This window comes from Sinohyriopsis cumingii, chromosome 8, assembly GCF_028554795.1.
Source record: "Sinohyriopsis cumingii isolate HCF-2022 chromosome 8, ASM2855479v2, whole genome shotgun sequence".
Classification (NCBI taxonomy): Eukaryota; Metazoa; Mollusca; class Bivalvia; order Unionida; family Unionidae; genus Sinohyriopsis; species Sinohyriopsis cumingii.
Window position 1 is genome coordinate 84,197,663 of NC_142968.1, and position 24,162 is coordinate 84,221,824.

The window sequence follows — 24,162 nt, forward strand, 5'->3', positions numbered from 1 at the left end:
ATCACCACAGAGGTGCCAGCTGTACTTGTTATACTCAATGGAATTCAGTAGCTGCCTTAAGTTATCGTATGTCTCTTTCATGTGGACAGCATACGCTACTGGAATAGATGGAAGAATGTTTCCATTGTGCAAAAGCACAGCCTTGAGACTCAGTTTCGAAGAGTCCACAAATAGTCTCCATTCTTGTGGGTCATGAGTGATTTTTAAAGCATTCATGAGACCCTCAATATCGGAACAGAATATCAGATTACTTTCCTTTCTGAAGAAAGGCTCCAATTGCTGGTGGCGCTTTCGATATGCAGTAATTGTGACATCTTCTTCTAGAAGATTCCATTGTTGGAGTCTTGATCCTAGCAATTCTGCCTTGTTCTTTGATAAGTCCAAATCACGGATCAGGTCATTTAGTTCTTCCTGTGTTATTCTGTGTGGGGTTGATGATGCACCACAGTGAAAATCTGGATCACTGCATGCTGATGGACCAGGAGAAGAACAGGTCGACTCACCTTTGTCTTCGTCAGATGAATCAAGAGAATATTCTGCTGGAGGTTCTGGAATAGGAAGTCCCTCACCATGTGGAACTGGTCTCAATGCAGACGGAATGTTTTGGTAGACTATTCTCGACTTCTTTCGCTTCGTTATTCCGCCGGAAAGAGGAGGAACCAAGCAGAAGTAACAGTCATTTAGGTGGTTGCTTGGCTCTCTCCACACCATTGGGACTGCAAACGGCATTGATGACCTTTTGCAATTCAACCACTGTGAAAGCTGTGTTGTACATGTAGCACAGCATATATGCGGAGCCCAAGGCTTGTCTTGGTCACCAACCTTGCATCCGAAGTAAAGATGATATGCCTTCTTCACTTGAGAATTGATACTTTTCTTCTGGTTGGCAAATGTCACTTCCCCACAAATATAGCAAAAATTGTCCGCGGTATTAACACACTTTCGAGGCATTACTGTTCTTTATTGTACGTAAATGGATAAAATAATAAGTTTTATGTAACAGTAGCTTGAACTGTCTCGCACAACGTCTAAAATATTTTAAATGCTGAACCTATCTGATTGGGCTTTATATAGTACACTGCTTACGTCAGCTTCAGCAGCCGCCTGGCATTAGTATAATAGGCCTACACATGTATAGTACACTGCTGACGTCAACTTACTTCAGCAGCCGCATGGCATTAGTATTGCACTGCATCAGAAAATGATGCAATCAACTGTGGATGATGTGAGCATGATGGTATTATGCAATGTTACATCATTATTCCGGATGTTGCTGCAGTCCTACTGGAGAAATTTACACAGTGAAACATAGAAAATGAGGTATATGAATATCTTCAAAACGAGAGCCAATACAAATTTTTCACGGTTATATTCGTGTTCGGCACACCAAAATACTACAGATTAGGGCCTTTTCAAGTCAGTAATGATTTCACTGTTGACCAGTGTTATTGGCGAACTGTAGAAACGAGGAAGCTGCATAACGAATGTGAAAATATAATGATGGAAAGTCTAATGGCAATGCTGAGTAGAATTGTTTGATCATGAAATCCTTCTACATGGCAAGGATTCGTCTTTTTTAAATAACGAATTTGTCTATGTCACTTTAATCATTACCTCATTTCTAAGAAGGCGGATGCGAACGATGTCTGCTTCTGGTGATGTATCTCCCGCTGACGGCGTGTTGTCCCAACCTGTCTTCGGAGGATTTAGACCACAGATATTCCGAAGCAAGCATGTAAGCAGGCTAATATCAAAATTCTCCGAAGAGACTGGAGGTTCCGTCATTGGAGGATACAGTCTGCCCCATTGTATATCGTTTATTGTTCCTTTTCTCTTCATGTCCCCCAGAGGTTTTCGGATTTTTCCTTGACAGAGATCTTTACCTAAGCATGTTGGCGGGAAATGTTGATCAAACTGGCAACGAAGAGCAAGCTGGCCTCCATCAATTAACAAAGCTATGATTCTTGAAAAATTTACTTTTTCTGCAGATGGCGCTAAAATCTTACTACTCGCCATTTCATTTAGTCCTCTATTCTGGAAATAAAGGATAAGCTTCAGATTGTTGACATTTCAATAATTAATATGAGTAAAAAGAAGGGAATTGGTACCTGATGATATCAAAGTGCGGAGAACCACAATCTGTATTTGCTAATATAGTGCAAATTGAGATTATCAAGGAAGAAAAGAAAGATATAGTGTTTAATGCAATACCGAGACTGTTTATCCCAGTTTACTGATATATCGTTGCCATACTTGCTCGCGTTTTCGATTGCCAAACCAATGCTGTTTACAAATATCACACATGGAGTTGTTACTGCATTGTTTTTTTTTTTTCTTTTTTTTTTTGGCTTTCTGAATCTGGCCAGTACATTATTGTTTCTTCTGTAGAACGTTGATGCAACCTCGGTCGCACTTTTAAGTTTTAAGATAACAGTATTACGAGAGTTACATTTAAAGCAGCTATTTATTTCAAGAACTTGATTAAACCATATTATTAGAAGTACATTCATAATTCTGCCAATAGTGGCCGGGTGATCATAGACTATTTTAAGCATCAGCAATGTTGGATGTTTAAAGAGTAGTTTACGAGAAATTTTGGCCAATTTTAAATAACATACAAAACAGTATTGTCCTTTTTATATAATTTCTATATGAAGAGAAATCTGGTATTTAATCGAAATAGGACAAACTCTTGCTGTGGGACAAGGGCGAAACATTTTATCGCAAATTCAAAACAATAGTTCAGATTCACAATAATTCACATGGAATATCAAGCCAAATGGAATATCAAACCAAATGGAATATCAAATGTAGACACAAATTTTAATTGCCCATGGCTCTAATGAACGAAATGCATTACTCGTTATTGATGCAATTGTGACAAAAAGGTAAATTATATATATATATATATATATATATATATATATATATATATATATATATATATATATATATATATATATATATATATACATATTACTGTCGGTTTGCAATTACAACAAAACTGGTGGTTGTAAAATTTAGCTGTTCCCTTTGGGTTGAGTACTTCCCAGGTTTTTTCCTAATGTTGTCGTCAGTTTTCACCCAAAAAGTAAAGTCTGAGTACCACATAATAACCTTGTTTAACTTGAGCAATATATTCGGGGTCATTTCTTGGTGTTGCCTTTTTTCGCTTCTGATGCATAACATATCATGGAAAATAACCAGACCGTTGTCTCGGACTTGTAAGGAATACACTTACATACGTGAAATGCATGTAACGTACTTGTTTGTTACTAAAGGGCTGATTGAATTTCAGACAAATATTCTTACTGATCTATGAGTCTTATAAGAACACGACAGCATTTGCAAAGTATGTAAACAAATGGATGCTGAATAAATAAAGAGCTACCTTTTTATTTTGAAATTGTATGTAATCTACATTCCTTGACTAACACAATTCTGAAAATAGTTCTTTAACTAATTTAGCTCTAGAATGAAGGACAGATGGATGTTGTATTATATATTGATTCATGAATTAACGTAAATTCGGAACATAAAAATGCCAGATTGGCTTCTGCTTGTTAATTTTTAAAACGAAAACGTCTGACTCTTTGAACTAAAAATGTATTTCGATGGTTCTGGACATTTTGTTTAAGTTTGTCAGTTTTATTAGAAATTGATGACTCAATATTACAAGAAAGTATTATATGCTCATTTTTTTATCCGTTAACTTTACAGTGTGAGAATCGTGCAGTACTACCCGATACTGAACTCGAGCGCAAATACACATATTGCATTCACGTGCATAAGGGAACTACTTTATATTGTTAACAAACAATGGACGCAGACGCCAGCACTTTTGATTTGTAAACAAATCATATACATTCGAATAGTAAGCGCTTTACGTTGTGGTTCTTTAACTTTTTTTCTGAATGATGTAAAACAGATGTTACATGGAGTGCCTCATACCAGCTGCTTTAGCACATTCCGCGTTAATTTTGTTGATACAATGTTTCGGATTTAGGCTAGCTATACAACATAAGCAAGAAAGGGTCCTTACAATTAACATTCAAATGACAAGTCATATACTGTCTTCTTTAGCTGGTGATAAGAATGGCAAAAACAAAATATACCTAAAGTTTTACATCCTGAATGTCTTCAAAATGTAATTTCTCAGTTCTGCAAATCCGAATTACACGAGTCATGTCATAGGTTCTCAATCTTGACACACATTTCGAAATTGTACCGTAATTTCGGATATAAGTGCAATTACATCATCCTTAATGCACTCAAAATTAAATACGCATTAACATCCATAGTCTTTTCGATAATTGCAATTGAAAAACTTCATATTTTCCCCACATTATGATTTCAAACATTCACTGACAGAAACAGAAACACGTGTGCAGATGTCAACACGCTTCCACCTCGCTTCTTCAATCCGATGTAGTTGGAATTGTCACATATAAATCCAGTCCATAATGACGAAATTTCGTAGAATAGAAACAGATACCAAAATCTATTAATTCCAGATCAAATGGAAAATTTGTTGCGATGCGCGTTCATTCACAATATGACTCCTAATTTCAATTTTAACTAGACAAGCCATTTTCTTTCGAATGTTATGTCCAGCGCGCGATTAAGTTCAAAATCTGAACGGAGTTATGTGCGCAGTAATAATGTTGTTGTTGTGTAATGATGAATCTGCACTTGTGTATTTAGCTTTGAATACGGCATACATTCAGTTACTTTGTTTCTTGTAGTGTATTTTGTCGATATAATTAAGCATTAGGTAGAAATGAAAAATAGCATATAATTAAAAAGGTTAGTGTATTTGTATGGGAACATATAAACTCGTTTTGTCGGATGGATATACTGCACTCCCAAGATCGTGCAGTATTTCCGTTCGAAAAGCACGTTCATATTTTCCCATACAAATGTAGTAACCTTTAAATCTTTCGCAATAAAGAACATATATCCCCATAGTTTAAGATTCGTCGTGCATGGAGACAAAAGGGTAACAAAGAAATACTCTATCTCGAATACTCTGTATATTTAAATTCTACGCATAGGTATTAGCAATAATGTTTTGGAATAATGTAACCATAAGCGGTATTAAAATATCAGCCAATATGCTGATGGCGCTTCAATCTTATTGTAATGGCCGAAACAAGCCATTTGCATTTAAAAGTTATGTGCTCAAGTCTCTGTGAAAGTATTAATTTTCTTCTTTAGTATTGACATGAGTAGCATACAGATATTGAGAACAAGTAGTATTTAAATTGTTTTGGTAGCAATTTCTGCAGAAGCTTGGATATAATTCTATGGATAAGGTAAGAAAGTTCCTTGTGCGAGATAGAGTATTTATATATGTTACCTCACTGATAGAACAACCGTTATTCTTAGATAAAAGATCGAATTTCCACATAAGGGCTGTGCGAATATTGGATAGCTTACTTTGAAACCCTTCGACATGCTTTCACCTAGCTTTCAACCCCTCTTCACCGGATAACACGCCTCAACCTCATCGAAGAAAAATAATTTTGAGCCTCACGTATTAACTTTAAAAAATGTTAAAATATCATTCAATCATGTACTTGAAATAACAATGGATAATTTTCACAAGGCTTACGTTCTTGTCTTTAAAGACGACCTTAGGTCATTCTCTTTGAAGTGTGGAGCTGGTCCTGGTCCATACAGCTAAATAATTCCGCGTCAGGTTTACCCAGCCAAGGGTCAATGCAGCCAAATATGGAAATGAGCTGATAATTCGCATTTATAAAACGTGTAACGAAATGGCGTTTAGCTCAATCATGGTCAGTGAGGATACAAACATAAAAGGACTGAGGCTTCAGTAAATTGGGCTCACTACGGTCCGTGTGATACATATGGGACAGAAGAATATTGTATTCCTCTATAAAACAAAACCTGGGTGATCAACAACTTTGACGAGGTTTGAGGTCGAGTGGGGATAGGGGAATGGGCGAGGCAGGGAGCCGAATTAAAATTATTCGCATCAGATAGAGGTATGGTGCCGCCGCACTTTATAAGATGATGGCCAATGCGGCCAAATGCGTTATGAGCAAATTGTTTGCCTTTGTATAGAGTTGAATGCTCTCATCTCTGACGATTCCATGGGTTGACTGACTGCAAATGGTCATCAGGAAATGGTCTACCTCTCCAATGACACAAACTTCATAGAGGTTTTGGCCAATGAAATCAAATGTGACTTCAAAACTATTGTTGAGATCGGTGTCATAACCTTTGATGTCGAGCTTATGTTAAAGTTAAAGACAGCAAACCATGTATTATACACCTGCACAATGATTGTGGCACCACTGAGTTTACCACAGCCTTGGACCATCATTCCATCTTATGGGACGGTTTGTACTCCAATCTATCCCTTCCAACGGAAATAAACGCACAAATCACATCCAAAAGAAACGCAAAATACCATCCTTAGGGCTATAGGAAGATCAATTATCTGTTAGAACAAATATAATGCCTTGTGATAAGCCTAATAAACTTAGAGGCTATAACAATGTCAGTGAATGAAAATTGGTGAAATAGATGTTGTGCGAGATAATGACACTGGGCTTGCTGATAAATGCTCCTTCAGTGCAATAGAAATGCTAGCGATCCCTCCTATCCGTGTCGTTCTCTGGGAAAGGGACTCTAAACCTGAGAAACATCCTAAGCGCTCAAGGAGCAGCAGAGTGCACAATCAACATAAACAGAAAAAACTTTGCCGCTGTTATGTATCCGCTTATTAGGGGCAAAATGTCCAATTAAAGAGTTGTCCAACAAAAGGTGTAATAACAGAAATATACATGCAGCATGGAAAAGCGTTGCAGGAACTGATTAGGTAATTACAGCAGAGATTTAATAATCATGATATATAGCATTGGTCTACAGCAAAAATGCTTCTGAAATAAACGTAGTCAAACTGTATTAATTCTGTGTCACTCATAATGAAAACGAGGCTTAAAAGTGTTGATTGGCTCTAGTTTTAAAGATATGATACTGTGTCAGAATATACGACGCTTGACTTGAGAATGGCGGAGGATAAGTGATTTATAAAGAGAAGGGATCTCAATTTACACCAGAAATGACTAAAATACATCTTTGACTAGATCAATGAATATATCTATGACTGGGTTCGGACGGTACTTCTTGCAGTTTAGGAAAAGCAATGAATGATGCAATCTGGAGCTGGTATCACATCATACATAATATGAATTGCATCATGTTATTTTCTTAGAACTCATGGATGATGCAATCATAATTAAGCTTACATTACTCTGCTGAACCAATTGCTCTGTATCAGCTCTAGAAATGATAGTGTCATGCTCTCGTAGTTGTCAGTGTTCGATTTTGCAAAGGGACACATTTCTGTTTAGCCAAAGTGACCAGAGATGCATAATAATTGTGTGACACAATGCAGATAACTTCTGCTATGCTTGTGGTGAAGTGAAGTTGCGTCACAAAAGCGCCGTATAACCACTATGGTTAAGAAAGCCTATCACCTTTACTTCGGCTACAAAATTGGAGATCAGGGCAAGAGGCGGGCAACACACATATTCTACAACACTTGTACAACAAACCTTTGCCAGTGGTTGAACAGGAAAAGAATATATATGCCTTTTGCAGTGCCAATGATTTGGAGAGAACCAGCAGATCATATCAGCTATTGTTACGTATGCATGGTGCCTCCAGTTAGGAAAGGTGTGTAAAAGAAGAACACAAATGACTGTCCATTAGCTTATACGCCCAGTACCACATGGAGAAGGACTACCGGTTCCTGAAGCTCCAGAATCATTCTCACTTAAGTCATGCGAGGCCGAAGAACATTAAACAGTTAGTCTTGAACCATCAATGTCACATGACCCATATTTTCACCCATCCACCTCCTCTGAACCACACATCATAACACAAGGCAAACTGAACGACCCTGTCAGGGATTTGGAACTATCCAAGAGTGAGGCAGAGCTGTTGAGTTCCAGGCTAGAGCAGTGGAATCTCCTGGCAGGTGATGTTAGGGTTTCCATGTTGCATGACCTTCAAAAGATCTTGTTCTATTCGTTTTCATTGAAAGTGATCTTGTAGCCTGCAACAACACTGAGGGTGTGATGGCAGCCTTCAACATCGTTCATGATGCAGATGAGTGGAAACGGTTCATTGATTCATCAAAGACGAGTATTAAATCTGTTTTGCTGCATAATGGCAATATCTTGCCATCAATTCCAGCTGGTCATGCACTCCATGTAAAGGAAACCTATAAAAACATTAAACAACTTCTGAGGTGCATCAGCTATGACCAAGATCAGTGGCAGCTTTGTGGTGATTTAAAGGTTCTTGCTCTCTTACTTGGTATGCAGACTGCTGGTTCAAAAAGTGCTGTTTTCTCTGCGAATGGGATAGTCGTGCGAGTGATTCCCACTACATCAAGAGAGATTGGCCACTGCGACAGTCATTGGAACATGGGAGGAAAAGTGTTCAGCATCCACCACTTGTTGAATCAAGGAAGATGTTGATACCACCCTTGCACATCAAGCTGGTTCTGATGAAGAACTTTGCCAAGGCCATGGACAAAACACAAGTAGCCCTCAAATACATCCGTGGACAATTTCCAATGTTAAGTGAAGCTAAGGTAAAGGAAGGTGTCTGTGTTGGTCCTCATATTCGTGAACTTCTTCGAGATCATGCATTTCATCGTACACTGCATGGCAGGAAAAGGCGGTATGGAAAGCCTTCCAGTTAGTGGCAACAACTCTTCTCTGAAACAACAAGGCAGACAACTCCAGGGAGTTGGTGGAAAACCTCATCAAGGCATACAAAATCCTTGGTTGCATCATTGTCACTAAAGATACATTTTTGCACTCTCACCTACATTTTTTCCATTTAACTGCAGAGTAGTGAGCAACGAATGCGGGGAGCGATTTCATCAGGACATTGCAACAATGGAGAAATGCTATCAGGACAAATGGAGCCCATCAATGCTTGCAGACTATTCTGGACAGTGACAAGAGATGCTTCACTTACTAATTACAAGAGACAAGCCAAGAAGCGCCAAGTAGACACTGAATAAGGACTAAACAATGTACTTATAAAAAATAATAATAAACACGACAGGTGAAACAGTATCATGCAAAACAACCATAAACACATGAAAAGACCTAGGTTTACAATTTATGACTTAACCTCTGATGTTTGTCCATCGGTGTCGATGAGGACCATTCAATGTCATCAAATCACTGGGGGTGGGTCAGGAGATGGCTGATCAGTCCCATCAGAGCCCTGAAGAGTCTGTTGCAGTTTGGACATGGATGTGCATGTTGCTGACTGTGAGTTGCGGAACTGCTGTTCCTGGATTTGCGCAGATCACGATTCTCAGCTGCGCTCACCAGTCTTTTCTGCTCAAAGGCTTCCGCACCGGCATTAACTTAACTGTGCCAGATAGATCATCAGCGACACTCTACCAGCTGTCAGGGTCAATGCCTAAGTACTTCAGCGAGGCCTTGAGGGTGTCCTTGTACCTCTTTTTTTGACCACCGTGAGATCTCTTGCATTGCTCTAGCTCTCCATAGAAGACCTTATTAGGTAGGCATTCTACTGGCATACGGATAACACATGGCCAGCTGATCGGAGTTTTGCCTTGCACAGCATGGTGTGGATGATTGTATTGCCAGCCTGAGTGAGCACTATTGTGTTCGGTACGTTGTCCTGCCATCTGAGTTTCATTAGTTTTCTCAGGGAGCTCATATAAAGGTGTTTCAGTACCTTAACATGGCGGCTATGCACAGTGCAGGTCTCGCAAACGAAGAGGAGGGTGGGGAGAACAACCTCTGCGTAGACCTTGTGTTTGGTGGCAAGCTTGATGCTCTCTTATCCCATATATTTGAGCAGAGTCTGCCAAATACTACGCTGACTTTGGCAATCCTGGTGTTGACCTCATCGTCTATGTGGACTGCTTGAGAGAGGGAGCTTCAGAGGTATGTCAACCTGTCTACATGTGTGAGCTTTTGGCCCTTGACAGTGATGGATGGTTCCAGGTAATCTTCTCCGGGAGCTGGCTGATGCAGAACCTCGGTCTTACTGGTAGAGATGGTGAGTCCAAAGTTGGTGCACTCTGTGGAAAAAAGGTATATGCTCTGTTGAGGGCACAGTCATCTGTAAACAGAATGTCGCGAATGTTCTCAACTCTGACTAAGCATTTGGTTTGAAACTTCCTCAGGTTGAACAACTTCCCATCCATACGGATATCGGAGACTTAATCCCACATCACCGTCCTTGAAAGCATCCATCAAAATTTCGGTGAACATGTTGGCTGAAGAGAGTGGGAGCTAAGACTCATCCTTGTTTCACAACATTCGTGACTGCAAAGGGTTCGGAATAGTTACCTTGGTCCTGGACTCTGGCAAGCTCCTGGACCTTTTCCACTAGACAGGAGCTCAATGGCCTTGTGAGTTTCCAGCACTGTTGCAGGGTCAGCCAAACTTTCGTTGATTTCTACCTGGGTTAGACGGTTGATTGCTTCATCGTTGCTGGAAGAGGGTCTGTTGAGGGCACCATCAAAGTGTTAAGCCCAGCGATCCCGTATCTTCTCCTTCTCGGTTATGAAAGTGCTACAATCTGTGCGTAAGAGTGGGGCTGTTCCTGCCGATACTGGGCAATAAACATCTCGAAGAGCACTATAGAAATTCTTCATGTCGTGTATGTCGGCAAAATACTGAATATCACCAGTCTCTCGGCTCAGCCATGCGTACTGCATCTCGCGCAGTTTCTTCCTTACAGCTTGGCGGACTCTGCAAAAGACATCTCTCTTTCCAGCGGACTTGGGGTTGATGTTGTACGTATGATGGAGACGATGCTTCTCCGCTAGAAGGGGCTGTATTTCTTGTCCTTGCAGTCTGCAGGCATCGTATTGTTAAAACGTTAATCTTACTTATTTAATAGTACCGTCGGGTCTATTGTTCAATTACGAGTACACTTGTTTGGAACGCCGTGGTGTTTCTGATTGACGAATAGCATTACCTTCTGGGCGCCCTTTGCTGTCACTTTCCGTTGTCGTCTTTTTAAATACAGAAAAACAGAAGAAGAAGTCGACCTCGAGAAGACGGTATCAGTCAAACCGTGGGACGCAGGCGACTACGACGAGGAGATGGGATTTGAAACTCTTCATGAGACTGATACGCAACTCATACAGCCAGAGGCGATGAAATTCCGACAGAACTTAACAAGAAAAGGCGGTTAATAAGACACGACACAAAAGCTTGTCAAGCGGTTCGATTTCGAGTGAACGACTACGCACAAAAAGGTTATAGAAGATTCTGCACCGAAATAAATGGCTCTCTCTCTTGGTGAAATCGGGGAGGAAGTGGAATTCTATATCCTCAAATCACACCACTGGAAATGTCTAGCTTCATAATATATTTGGCTCAATTAACGATCGCGGCTGCCATCTGTTAGTGCGTCGTTGGACAGCAGCCATAACAACACATACGTGTGATGCTTCGGTTAGACCAGGAGCTATAAACACAAATAGGGTCCGCTTCATCTACTTAGCCAAACTCAAATGTCAAGGATGGTTTTGCCTCCAAACTCAAAGCACAGCTAGACCCTGGGCAACGACGCCGACAATAAGCACTGTGCAATTTTTGTTTATCTTTATGTCTGCCTTTTCTTACAAACTTACCCTATCAATGTTCGGCATGTCGGTCGACATTCCAAGTACCCGACCTTTATCTTCATTCTGGGTGGGTGACGAGGCGGTGTTGAGTTGTATTGTCGTTAAGACCCAGACTCTATTGTTTTTGGTTGCAAAAATAATTTCATGGGTGTAGTCGTTGATGCTACAAACGCAGAGATCCATGTCACTAGAGGTCATCTAAGGTCGGTTGCGACCTTGAAGAAGGTGTAGCAGAGCACAACTTGTAGCCCAACTAACTCCCCCCGAGTTGCTCAGGATGAAGCTTGCTCAAGCATTTTCAGCCTCCGGTACATGTAATTGATATTGTCGTTTCATCTTTATAGGCTTCAAACCGACCCTTTTGAAAAGTCTCATTCGTGTGTGTGACTAATTAATAATATACCATTCCAAGTCATTCGTTACTGTTTTTATTGAAGTTAACATTAATCCTGTGAAATACTTCGTATCATGCTACATTTTGGGCGTTACAAATATAGACCAGGCACTGTTCCTGTTCTGAGAGTAAGATGGCCTTTTGCTCTGAGGTAATCCACGGCCTAAACACAGCAGCCCATTGTTGCGTACCAAACGGGGTAAATACATTTTGTTATGCCAGAACTTCATGGGGTTGACGCTCTATTTTCGGATAAGAGCCACCACCGCTTTGATGCTAGAGAGACGGAATTTGGTGAAAGCATAGGGAAAGATGACATAAAGCCGCTAGAAATTAACCTGCATTGTTGCGACCGTGAGTTCGTTGCCAGCCAGAGCCGTCTTGCAGAGCATCTGGCATGTTATATGACATCTGCATTAAAGCCAAAGAGTTAATGTCATCATGCACAAGCGCAAATGTTATTCTTGCTACTCTTCGTCCAAAACGGGGAGGCAGTGCCTTACACCAGTTCGTTGACAACAGCTCGGAGAATTTGGGTCTCATGATTGGACTTCCATCTCTCAACGTTTGGATTGTTTGGCCGGCAAGTCTTTTCAACGGCGAGCGACTAACGGTTTGGCGAGTACGTTAACGATTATTGTTTTATAAATGCTTTCAAAGCAGATAGACGGATCCCTTTCAGATCTATCGCTCGAGTTTCCCAAAGCAAACAGATTGATATAAGTCGCAGACCAGGTTAATTATGATGTGCAGGTTAGTCGCTAATTACGATCCCACATTTGACTCGATGATGTGGGTTGACACATCGTCGAGAAATAATGTTGTCGATGGCGTTCCAGACCGACTAATGAGAGTTATTTCCACATAATGTCAGGAATTTAACGCTGCTATGATCACTCAATACCCTCAACATGATTCTAGGTGACTGCAAGGTGAAGCAAAGAGTCAAAGATTCGGGACACTGATAGACAACACGTCCCTAAGAACATTATACTGTTTATCAAGTTAACCCTCAAACCTAAATAAAACTGAAAATGTACGGTCTCGGTGGAAGCTGGCAAATAAAAATTATCGCAAGCTTGAACGTACTGCAAGACTATGCTGACAATATGTCAACACTCTAGCGGAAGCATAGCTCTCAAGGTCTGGTTATGCCATGAGACTAGACCTTAACGTGACTGGCACCTGTCATAGGATAGATGTCACCCTGCCAAGCAATACATATGTCGAAGTAACTCTGATCACTGTTTCCACGGGAACACTATAATCAACTGTGAAATATGCTGCATGAATGTTTGACTGAAGTGATTAATTCCGGAACGGTTTGTCATAGAAGCGATGTTGTCAGTAATAGTCTGCGTAAGGTTGATACGTCCACAGACCTTCTGTCTTTCTACTCTTCTGTTCCATTTAGTTGGTCGGGACGCCATCTGCTATTCTATTTAGAGCTCCCATATAAAGTTTTATTATCAATAGGTATGCCTTTCAATGAAAACTTCTTTGCTGTTGCATTGTTTGCTCGAAATAAGTAATGTGAGCTTTGACTGCACAGTGTTTTGAAGAAGATGGAACAGCGCAATCATGCAAGAATAGAACTACGCATGGAACTTTAAGATTTCCTAGCCAAACCGAGATGAACTGCAAGTTTATTACAAGAGGTCTGCATCTGCGAAAGTTGGATGAAAGACAGCATTTCTCAAGCATAAAAATACCATAGGTGTGTCAGTGCCTATGATCGCGTTCACGCCACCATTTTTACAATCAGTTTACGAATGGGAGCCTTCGGTGTAGGCCTATTGTGTACCACTGTTGCCTATTCTGTCGTGATGGGGCTTGGGTAGCAGACGCAGCCTATGGACTGGCCGAGATAGCAAGTAACTTTTTTACGGACGCCTCGGGAAGACAGCTAAATAACGTGACACGCGATCCGCGTGCTAGCAGAGGTAAAATTAAACAGTATCTCAGACCATACATCTAGGACCCTGCAATATTTACACATCAAGAAATAAATAAACAAACGTGTATGATAAAATACGAAATAATCAATAAAACATTTTAAAAAAGATACACATTTGGACAATTATCCACTATTGCGCATAATGGAAAGTTTGACAACAGATAGCAGTGAAGAATAAAGTGGTAGAAGGTCTACAAGTTATCTTCAAACTGCATGGGATCTTTTCATTATCGATTGAGGAATGCACAGTGCAAACGTTACCCCCATCGTAATTTAGACGGTCACTTATCTGCTTGCTATGTACGTTAATCTGGTAAAATGGTTTTATCTGAAGGGAATTCTCGGTCACAATGATTGACAAGAGATAAATGTTCAAAGGTTCGTCGCGAGATTAACATGTACAGTTCATGCAATAATATTTTATATAATGTAGTCATTTAAAATATAACTGACACATCCACCTTTCAAAGCAGCTTAGGTACGAAAACGTTTGATCAACTATGGCTTCTCTACTTATGAATCACTCATTCATGTGTATGTATGTATGTATGTATGTATGTATGTATGTATGTATGTATGTGTGTGTGTATATATATATGTATATATGTGTGTATGTGTGTATGTATGTGTGTATGTATGTATGTGCGCGTGCGTGCGTGCGTGCATATATGTATGTGTGTATTTATGCATGTATGTATTTATGTGTGTATGTATGTATTTATGTGTGCATGTATGTATTTATGTGTGCATGTATGTATGTATGTATGTATGTATGCATGCATGCATGCATGCATGCGTGTGTGCCTGCGTGCGTGCGTGCATGCATGTCTATATGTATGTATGTATGTATGTATTTATGTATGTATGTATGTGTGTATGTATGTATGTGTTTATGTGTGTATGTGTGTATATGTATGTATGTATGTATGTATGTATGTATGTATGTATGTAAAATGGTAGGTAAGGAAATAAGTTCGTAGGTATTAGGTACGGAGGGTAGATACGGATTGAATTGACAATGTATCAATTCATGAACACATTCTCGGTTGGGTATCAGTTTTAATCTAAATCTGAACGGTTACACAAACTTTACATAACCACGATGGTCCTGAACAGCGAATGTGAAACATATCTAGCACATGTCAAGAAATACGAACAGCTGGAAGGTCACGTCCCCAAGGCATTATTTACTAATTGCAAACTGATGCGCCATAACTCCCAAATTATATGGGAGTGAGTCTTTCAACACAAGATAAAACATACTAGCAATATAAAGATGTCAAGTGGCTGTAGCATTGGTAAAGGATTCGAAGTGTTATGGGTTCGATATCCCCCAAGTCCAGCTCAGGTCGAATGCTACAGTGTGGAAAGGCACTTAGCTCTCATTTCCTCGGTATGGCATAGCCCATGAGGTATTAAAAGTGCATGAACCCCTTCCCAACACACACACACACACACACACACACACACACACACACACCCCATATAAAAAGGTGAGAAAGAGCAAGAAAGTAATCACCTTTCAAACCTCATGTGACCAAATGAAAACAAAGTCAATGTGGACTAAACCAAGAAATGACTGTTTCAAAAGAGAATGTTCATCTCAGAGTCATTTACTGAGCACAAGCTGGTCTCTCACGTGGACGTCAAACTGTACTTTGCGTGCGTCATTCGATTTGATGTAGAATGATTTAAAACGGATGCAATTAACATATGAACTGTGTTCATTTATCTCTTTATATATATATATATATATATATATATATATATATATATATATATATATATATATATATATATATATATATATATATATATATATATATTGCAATTGTTGTTTTATATGCGTTGTATTCATTTCACCCTTGCCTTTTCTGACCATCATGGTGACCACAATCTAAAAGTACAGAACAAAACAAAATAGTTGAAGTTTGACCTAGTGATAAAGATTACATCGGTTGCAGTAACTGGTTTGTGACTTAAAAGATCCCAAGCAAATCGCGTGTGTATTATATATTCTTTCTGTCAAATCTTCATCTATTTGCAAAGAAAAAGCAAATTATAGGCTACTCATTTCGATTCTAATACTGTGAAACGATGTTGCCTTATAGTTAAATGGTAATGAAATTGTAACCAAAACTTAATTGAAAACAATGACGCTGAAACTGGCTGAAAAGTTATCCTCTACACAAGACTTTTCGCATGACGAGGAAACACACAGTAGAACCCAATGTCCATATTGAAATGACTGTGAACAATATTTGTCTGACAACTTTGCAGAAGCAAACGCATATCCAAAGTCATCCTGAGTTTTATTATTATAACTTCACTGATAGCATCAGTATTTGATTCCCTGTGTTCTGTTTGTTGCATGAAAATAACGAAGATGTAAGGTACCCAGTTTTGCAAGGGGTTACACATGACATGTCATACTAGAGCTCAGGCAATGACACATCAAATACTGTTGCAACCGTAGAAAACAAATTTTGCTAAGAAAAGTATGTTTTGCCTACGGGAGTATTGCATCTGGGGAAAACTTGACATAGAATGTCAGCATACGGAAGCTTTAAAAGACTAAATTAAAGGAAAGGCTAGCAGCAGGAAAATGATGAAAGATAAGAGTAAGCAAGGGAGCATATTTCAAAACTGTTCATGGAGTAAAAGGTAGCCACTTTTCTATATTATACGCATTTCCTTAATGATACTTCACAACCTTTGCTGTACAACATAAGGTCTGCATGCATATTTACACAAATAAAACAGGACAACGTTGTATTGATTTTAATTATTTGGATTGCCATTCATTGCTAGTTCTGTATTTTTCAAGCTTTATTTGTTTATATATTTGTGCAAGTTTTGTTCTCCAGCGATTACCAGAAAGATCGTCTTCCACTGCACGAATTTACCTACCTCGTTCTCTTGCGAACATTGTGTCAAAATGCTAAATAACTACATAATGCAATAACACAAATATAGCTTTCGATTTATAATAGTAATTATGGGTTCTAATTCAATATAAATGTGGGCAAATGTTTTAGCTCTATCAATAATTCGCATTTCGACACTATATTCCCGACAACGAATAAGGAATGTTGCCAGAGTTTTCTTTAAATAAAATATTATATGCCCGCTGAATGTATTTGTAGTTAGTTTGCTGGGATGGCTGCTTCTCTGCTATCAATCCTTGGTAAAATAATGGATAGACATTTAAGATATAACAATGAAATATCCAACTATGAGCCCATTGTCCGGATTTTATGGGTTTTCTTAAAATAATAAAAATATTGTACATTGGTTTTGTCCTGCTTGGATGTACATTAAAGCAGAACATTCCTCGTCCTCTTTTTAACCCTTTTAGATTGCTGCGAACATTGACATTTTCATTGAAAAAACAATGTTTTACTATTCCAAAGATAATCTGTTATTAGCAAATACATATTACAGTTGATTGTGTGTTTCAGTTTGTACTCTGTAGCATGCACGAAGTACGCAAATATTGAAACCTTGTGAAAAATACCCATTCACGGTCTAGGAGTTCCACATCGAGGTGGAATGTACTTTTGACATTTTCGTATGGGTTAGATCAGCTTTTATAACAGAACAGCATGAAATACTCCCTATTGCTTTTAAGAAACCTGTTTGATAATATACTTTATATCTGTAAATCTTAATACTTAATTGGTACAGCAGAATCAGTATAGCATTGATGACACTAGTAATATATTAAATGAATTGGAACTGATTGTATGTATTTTCTTCCATTTTCGAGCTACCTTACCTATTGTGAAATTGTATCGAATCTTTGTTCCAAAAATAACACACTTCTGAAAAGCATTCCTTCATTAGTTTACATCTGGCTTTGATGATGTATTTATGACAGAAAAACATGTTCGTTGAGTATACTATTAGAAATAATAACGAAAATCCCATCATTATTACATCTGATATTGAGCGATACAATAACAATACCTTGATATGCGACACATAAACCCGCACAAAGATGGGCTATTTTACCGATTTGGTACTACATCGATTTTGGGCTTAAGGACACTTCCATCATGCATATGTACATCTGCCAGCCCATGTCACGCTATATTTTTAATTTGTTCATCGACTTAACACTGGTTATTAAGCTATTACAATTGTTCATGTGACCGAGTGGTCTAAAGCGCTCTCCGTTACGGATCACTGCCATCTAGCATCTGTCTGCGTGGGTTCGAGTCTCGGATTCAGCCAATGTCGGTATGTGAGAAAGCTTGCTAGTAGCTTCTCGTGTTTCGGTGGTTCTTTTCGGGGTTTTCCCGGGTTCTTCCTCCACCATTAATACTGGCCGCCATGTATAACCTATCGTGTGCTGAAAAATGCCGTTAAACCCTACAACAACAACAACAACAACAACAACAATTGTTCATTCTGCGTTGGGTTTGACATGCCACTGGTCCATATGAGTAGTTTTAGCCTCACACTGTATACTTTCTTAAGAAGGGGCAGAGTTTTTTTTGTGGGAAATATGTATAACTTTATGCTACATAAAAATTCATTTTCCCAATTATTACTCGCCTTTGTTCCCAGTAAATATCTTAAACACTGGAGTTATATTTAAATACAGGGAATGGACATTTTACCCGCAAGCAATTTGTAGATAGTTGATCACTCACAAACTGTTACTCATTAAAAGGTACTGTATTGTATTTGAGATCGCACTATATTATACAGGGGGAATATCATCATTGTATCTATTTAATTTTTCTGTCGATGCTACCATGAGTATTAAGCTAATATAATGCACTATGTGCTGATTATGCAAGGTGATCAACTCACAATTTGTCCACGTGGGTTCATTCACCTTCACATTGTATGCAAAGTTAAAAATGGGATTCAAAGTGTTTTCATCCAAGAAATAGAACGAATGTCTATGTCTAAGCTACTCTAGTTCCAACGCCATGCTTACATTATTGCCATTATTTGTTCAATATTGTCCACGCGTATATAGAAAGGATTAATGGAACCATCAAGGGCCACCACGCAAGGTAAATCCACGCACATAAATGAAGTGACTACGTACGGTTGAAGTCAGATTCAAAGCAACTTGCAGGTCATTGTGACTGATGTTCTCGCAGCACCACAAAGGTTTGGTGCAGACCAGTTATGATTGTGATGGATGAGCGTGTAAAGTTATGAAAACTTCGTGGGTAGCCCCATTAATATTGCATGCAATATTCAAGTACACATAATGGTATTTAAAGATAAAGCATCATAAAATGATATTGTATGCTTAATATAATAAACTCAGAAGATCAGTTATTTTCTTGATATTTATTTCAATCTTAGCTTTTATTGTTAAACGGAAATAAATTTGTGCGTATTCAAAATCAGTTGTTAATACGTTCGTTTATACTTGTCTAAGACTTATCAACAATTACTACTATAAGATCTCTGGCTTACAGATTGGCTCTGTTGCGGCTAAATAGTCGTAAACTAAGTAACAAAGACAGTGAAACCAACAAGTTTTCTAACATTCAGCAAATAATTGATTTCCCTAGAATGAAAAGTTAAATTTTTTAAAGAACTTAAGTATTATGAATTAAATCCCAAAAAGCCCCAAAAGTTCTGTCACAAGTCCAAATGTACAAAGTTCAATAAAATTCCAGTGGTGTTCCAAATAAATTCCAACATTAAATGTGATGATGCGACTGTAGTCTCGAACATGCTAATGTACCAATGGCCTGGAATGTGGAAATAAGTTAATGGTCTTGGTGTAACACAATAACATAAATCCAATAAGGTCCCTGAATGAATTCAAAAATTGATAAAAAATTAATTAAATAGTCCAAGAAGTATTAATGAGACTTAAATAATTTCAGTGAATAGTTTAAATAAATAAATCCACCCCAATTAAAACTGAACACAACAATAGGACTGATTCCTCTTCGGATGTTAAGGTAGGAAGTAATAGTTCTGAAGTAAACAACAGTAATATAAAATTCCGAGACACAATAATAGAGCCAGGATGTAGATCAGTTTCCTTTCTAAAACATCAGGAGCACCCAAGAGAACAGCTAATGTCATAGATTCAGATACAAGTAAACAAGTTTACCTCCATTGATAATTATCTGAATCTTTCATTTATAATCATCGAGAAATATTAGCTAAGTATTATGTTGTTTACAAAATAAATGTCATTAGTAATGTACACCATTAACATAATATGGGACAAAGGTCAATTTCATAATGCAGATATCCATAACATATAATCACGAAGAAAAATCAACAAGCAATTAAAAAAACCAACTAAATATACATAACCATAATTCATATAGATACATCTATATCTTGATTTTGCACGCATTTATTTGCATACTAATTTGAGGAAGCTTTGTAGTTAAAAAAATTGACCGTAGACAGTACACGAATGTGTCCTGTTCTACCGTATGATTGCTTGACGGATAAAATTTAAAAAATGGAATACATGATGAATCTGAAAATAGACAAGATGATCCTAAGACAAATGAAGACATGTAAGAAGAATTATGATCTTGCGTCAGTGGATTCACGTAAACAATAGCTGTATATAAAAATGATGGGGAAAGGACGGGATGCTATAAATAGCAGCATATATACTTGCGAGTTTCATCGAAACTGTGGATTTTATTAGTGATATGGGCCACTTGCGGGTCATTGGGAGTTTCTGTGGTAAAAGATAGCAAACATATCGGGTGAAATCCTTAGTTACATTGGTCTATAGGTTTAACATGGGAATTACACTTGGGAGTCAAAAGTGTTTATACGGTCAAAAACGATTATAGGGGTCAAAAGGTTTATGGGGTAAACATACACAAACGAAAACATACTTATACAACAGAAAGACGAAAGATTTTTCGAGGCAAGAGTCAAAGAGTATATATTTTAGATGTAAATGAGTGGCCATAAAAAAAGCCGTCGGGTTCGACGTTATACATTCTCCCTGTCCTCCACTTCTTCCACCATCTCCTCGTTTTGTTTACTGGCTTCATTTTATTCTTCGTTTCTTCCTTAGCAATTCCATTTGAGATGCCCCATTGTTCTAAACATTTCCTCAGCCTTGACCCATTTGTTATTTTTATGGTTGAGGTCTTCTTTTTTCTTCTTATTTTTGTTTTCTTTTCTTTCCTTCGCCCAGGTAGCCTTGATCTTCATTACTTTTTCCTCCATAACTTTCCTTGCAAGGATCTCAGATCTGTTTAAAGCATGTACTCCCCATTTCACACAGTTTAGGACTGGGTAACACCAATCGACGCATGTCTCTATCTCCTTTAAAAATAATACCTTGCCCCTACTATTCAGTCCACAGCCTGCTTCAATTATCCCATTCTACAATGTTGATATGTCAAAAACCATTTCATCTTCAGCTCTTCCTCCTCCGTCACTTCTTTGACAAGTGTCATAGCTGTTATTAGAGCTGTCACCTGTCTTGTCATAAATTGTAGGATGGCATGGTACTTCCAACAGTTCTCTACCTTTTCCTGTATACACTCCACCTCCAATATCCAATGCCAAATTTTTTTCAGATCAGTCAATGAAGGTAAGTTAGTGTTGATGAATCAACAAAGATAGTCAGTGTGATACGATACGATATTCAGTTATAGACCTTTTCACCTTAATGGCATCCATGTTTGGTTTATTCCTACAGTGTGAGAATATTACTTGGTCCTGAAGGGGGAATTTGAGACTGTCCCCTCAGGCATTTATGTACACAAAGTGTACTAATTAGTAATGATTCGAAAGGAGAAAAAAAGAAGAAAAAACAACAAAAAACAAGATTAGTAGTGAATGGCGGTGATATACAGTCAACAGGACTTTAATGTTAAAATTGGTATATCGAATGTACGGACAAGGGTAATTTAACATGGAGGGGTCTGTATACGGACAAGGGAAAATTGAATATAGGGAATGTGTTGGGTCTGTATATGGACAATATGAATTAAGGGGGGGGGGGAGGTAAAGTCACGGTACTGAACACTGGCAACAATGTTGCAAGTGGCTGAATTCAATCGGGGGGAATAGTGTGGCAAGGGGCTGGCCTGAATACGCATATACATATTGCATAATCATAGATTGATGAACACCAATCTATCACACAAAGAAAAACTACTAAAACATTTAGACAAAGGAGAAAAAATATCTTTTTCTAGGCAATGGAGTGGCCCTGAAAAGGGCCTTTGTTTTTATGTTAATACCATTCATTTAAGATAGAGGGCATCTTACATGTTATCTTCTTTTCCTGAAACTTCGTCTGACTCTGAATCGTAGATTAAGACTCTCTTCAGATGACAGCCTTTTCTCTCCACATAGATCCTTCATTTCCAAAGGGTCGTCTCTGTGATCTGGGCCATAACCCATGATGATTTGACATACATGGGATAGTCCGGGTTAAACATAATGGATGATATACGAATCTATGTTAGTCCACATCTTGTGACGAGAACAGGTAAATGAAATGAAGTGAACCACGGTTATTTATAGTGGAAGATCGGATCGAAATGGGTTGAGTTCTTTCACCAATCCTAACACGCGTTACAACATTCAGTCACAGGGTGGAGTCTGTCTTTCAATCCAAAGAGAGTTGCCTGTGACGTCACATTCCCTATATAGGTGCGCTAGCGTTTGTGCACAGTGAATCAATGTGACAGAGTTAAAACATGACAGAAACTACGACGACCATTAATTGGTGTGCACTGGCCGTTGAGACTAGAATTGATTGTATAGCAGCGGCCACCAAAGCCACCAAATTCCTACTTTCAGAAGAGAACAATTTCAATTGGAATTTACTGGACTTTCTCTCCTCTTCACAGTAATGTGTTCTGGAACCAGCACATTAACCACCTTCTTTTTCCTTTACGTACGATGAGGATTTTAAAAAGAGGCAGAAAGAAGAATTAGAGAAATCTTTACAACAGCAGAAAAAAGCAGAACAAGCCTTTCTCATTCAACAGCAACAGCGAAACGAAGAAGAGGCAGAGGAAGAAGCAGAGAATAAACAAGGTCTCGGAGAGAAGGAGGATAGTGAAAGTCAAACGGTGAAGATACTCTTAGACTTTTAGGCAGAGTTAAGGAGTCTGAAACAATATATCATATTTCTTTAATACGACATAAAAGAAAAAGACCGTCCCGAGCCAAAGACTACAACACCGTTAACACTCCCGCTACGTCTGAGATACCAGCCCTAGTGATTTCTACCAAATCATCGACCGTAGCAGACCCAGAAGTAAGCCTCGGCCGTTGCAAAGGGATAAGACAGTTAAAGCTCATTACCTCCCGTTCCTGACTATTTGTTTAAAAAAAAAACCAATAACCCCAACGGTTCTTTTCAGGGCCATACATCTCCCTCGAAAAGAGACTACTCAATGTTTGCCAAAAGCAAACAACGACCTACACGTACACGCTGAAATTTAAAGATTTCAAGTCCGACGTACCACTGGACAAAACAGAGAGGTTCATCGCCGATTTGTGTGAATCTCATTAACCACACTGAAGCGGCAATGTGAAGCCAAAGAAGACGAAGGCTTGACACTTTCTATTTATCACGAGTCTGAAGACACCCGTTTGGAATAAGTTTAGCAGACCGATGGCATTGACACTTGACTGAAAAAGTTTTGGTTTCGAGGTTTGGTCGAAAGAAGTGGCTTACATTGCCCAAGATTTGTGTTACGCATTCATAGAAAAAGTGAATTTAACGTGTCCAGTGAAAAAGGTAACCTTTAAACCTGTATTAGCTACAGTGCCAGAAGAACCCTATCGACATAGATATCCCCGAAAAGCCATTCCTAGAGGACCACTGTGGGGCTATTCCAAGTGTAGAGACTCTAAGAACATTATAAACTATCACTTGGACACAACGCCATCGTCATCAAACATGTTGTACAATGACTTGTTTATATTTCACTTTGATAATTTTGATGTGTAATTTATCGATGTACTTAACCATTAGGCTTTATGAATGTTTGTCTTTCGTGTTTAATTTTTTTACAAATATGAAATAAAAGTGTCCTGAAAAAGTATAAAAACTCATTGTCTTGTCTGTCTTCGTTTCAAATGTTACATTCCCTCAACGAGGGCTACCTTGCTGTCTCTGCTCCCTCTTCCTCCACTTTCAAAGTCATC

General features: G+C 38.6%; 1 protein-coding gene across 2 annotated transcripts in view; it reads right to left on the reverse strand.

Moving 5' to 3' along the window:
- Positions 1–24,162, reverse strand: part of LOC149794025 (uncharacterized) — a 43,681-nt gene that overhangs the window by 14,320 nt on the left and 5,199 nt on the right. The window contains exon 2 of one of the 2 annotated variants that reach the window (XM_089967966.1): positions 1,615–2,034. In XM_089967966.1, coding sequence (XP_089824092.1) covers positions 1,615–2,016 — 402 coding nt within the window. In that variant the 5' untranslated portion in view covers positions 2,017–2,034. Of the gene's footprint in view, positions 1–1,614; positions 2,086–24,162 lie in introns of those variants that run through there. The other variant, XM_089967968.1, reaches the window with a different exon arrangement.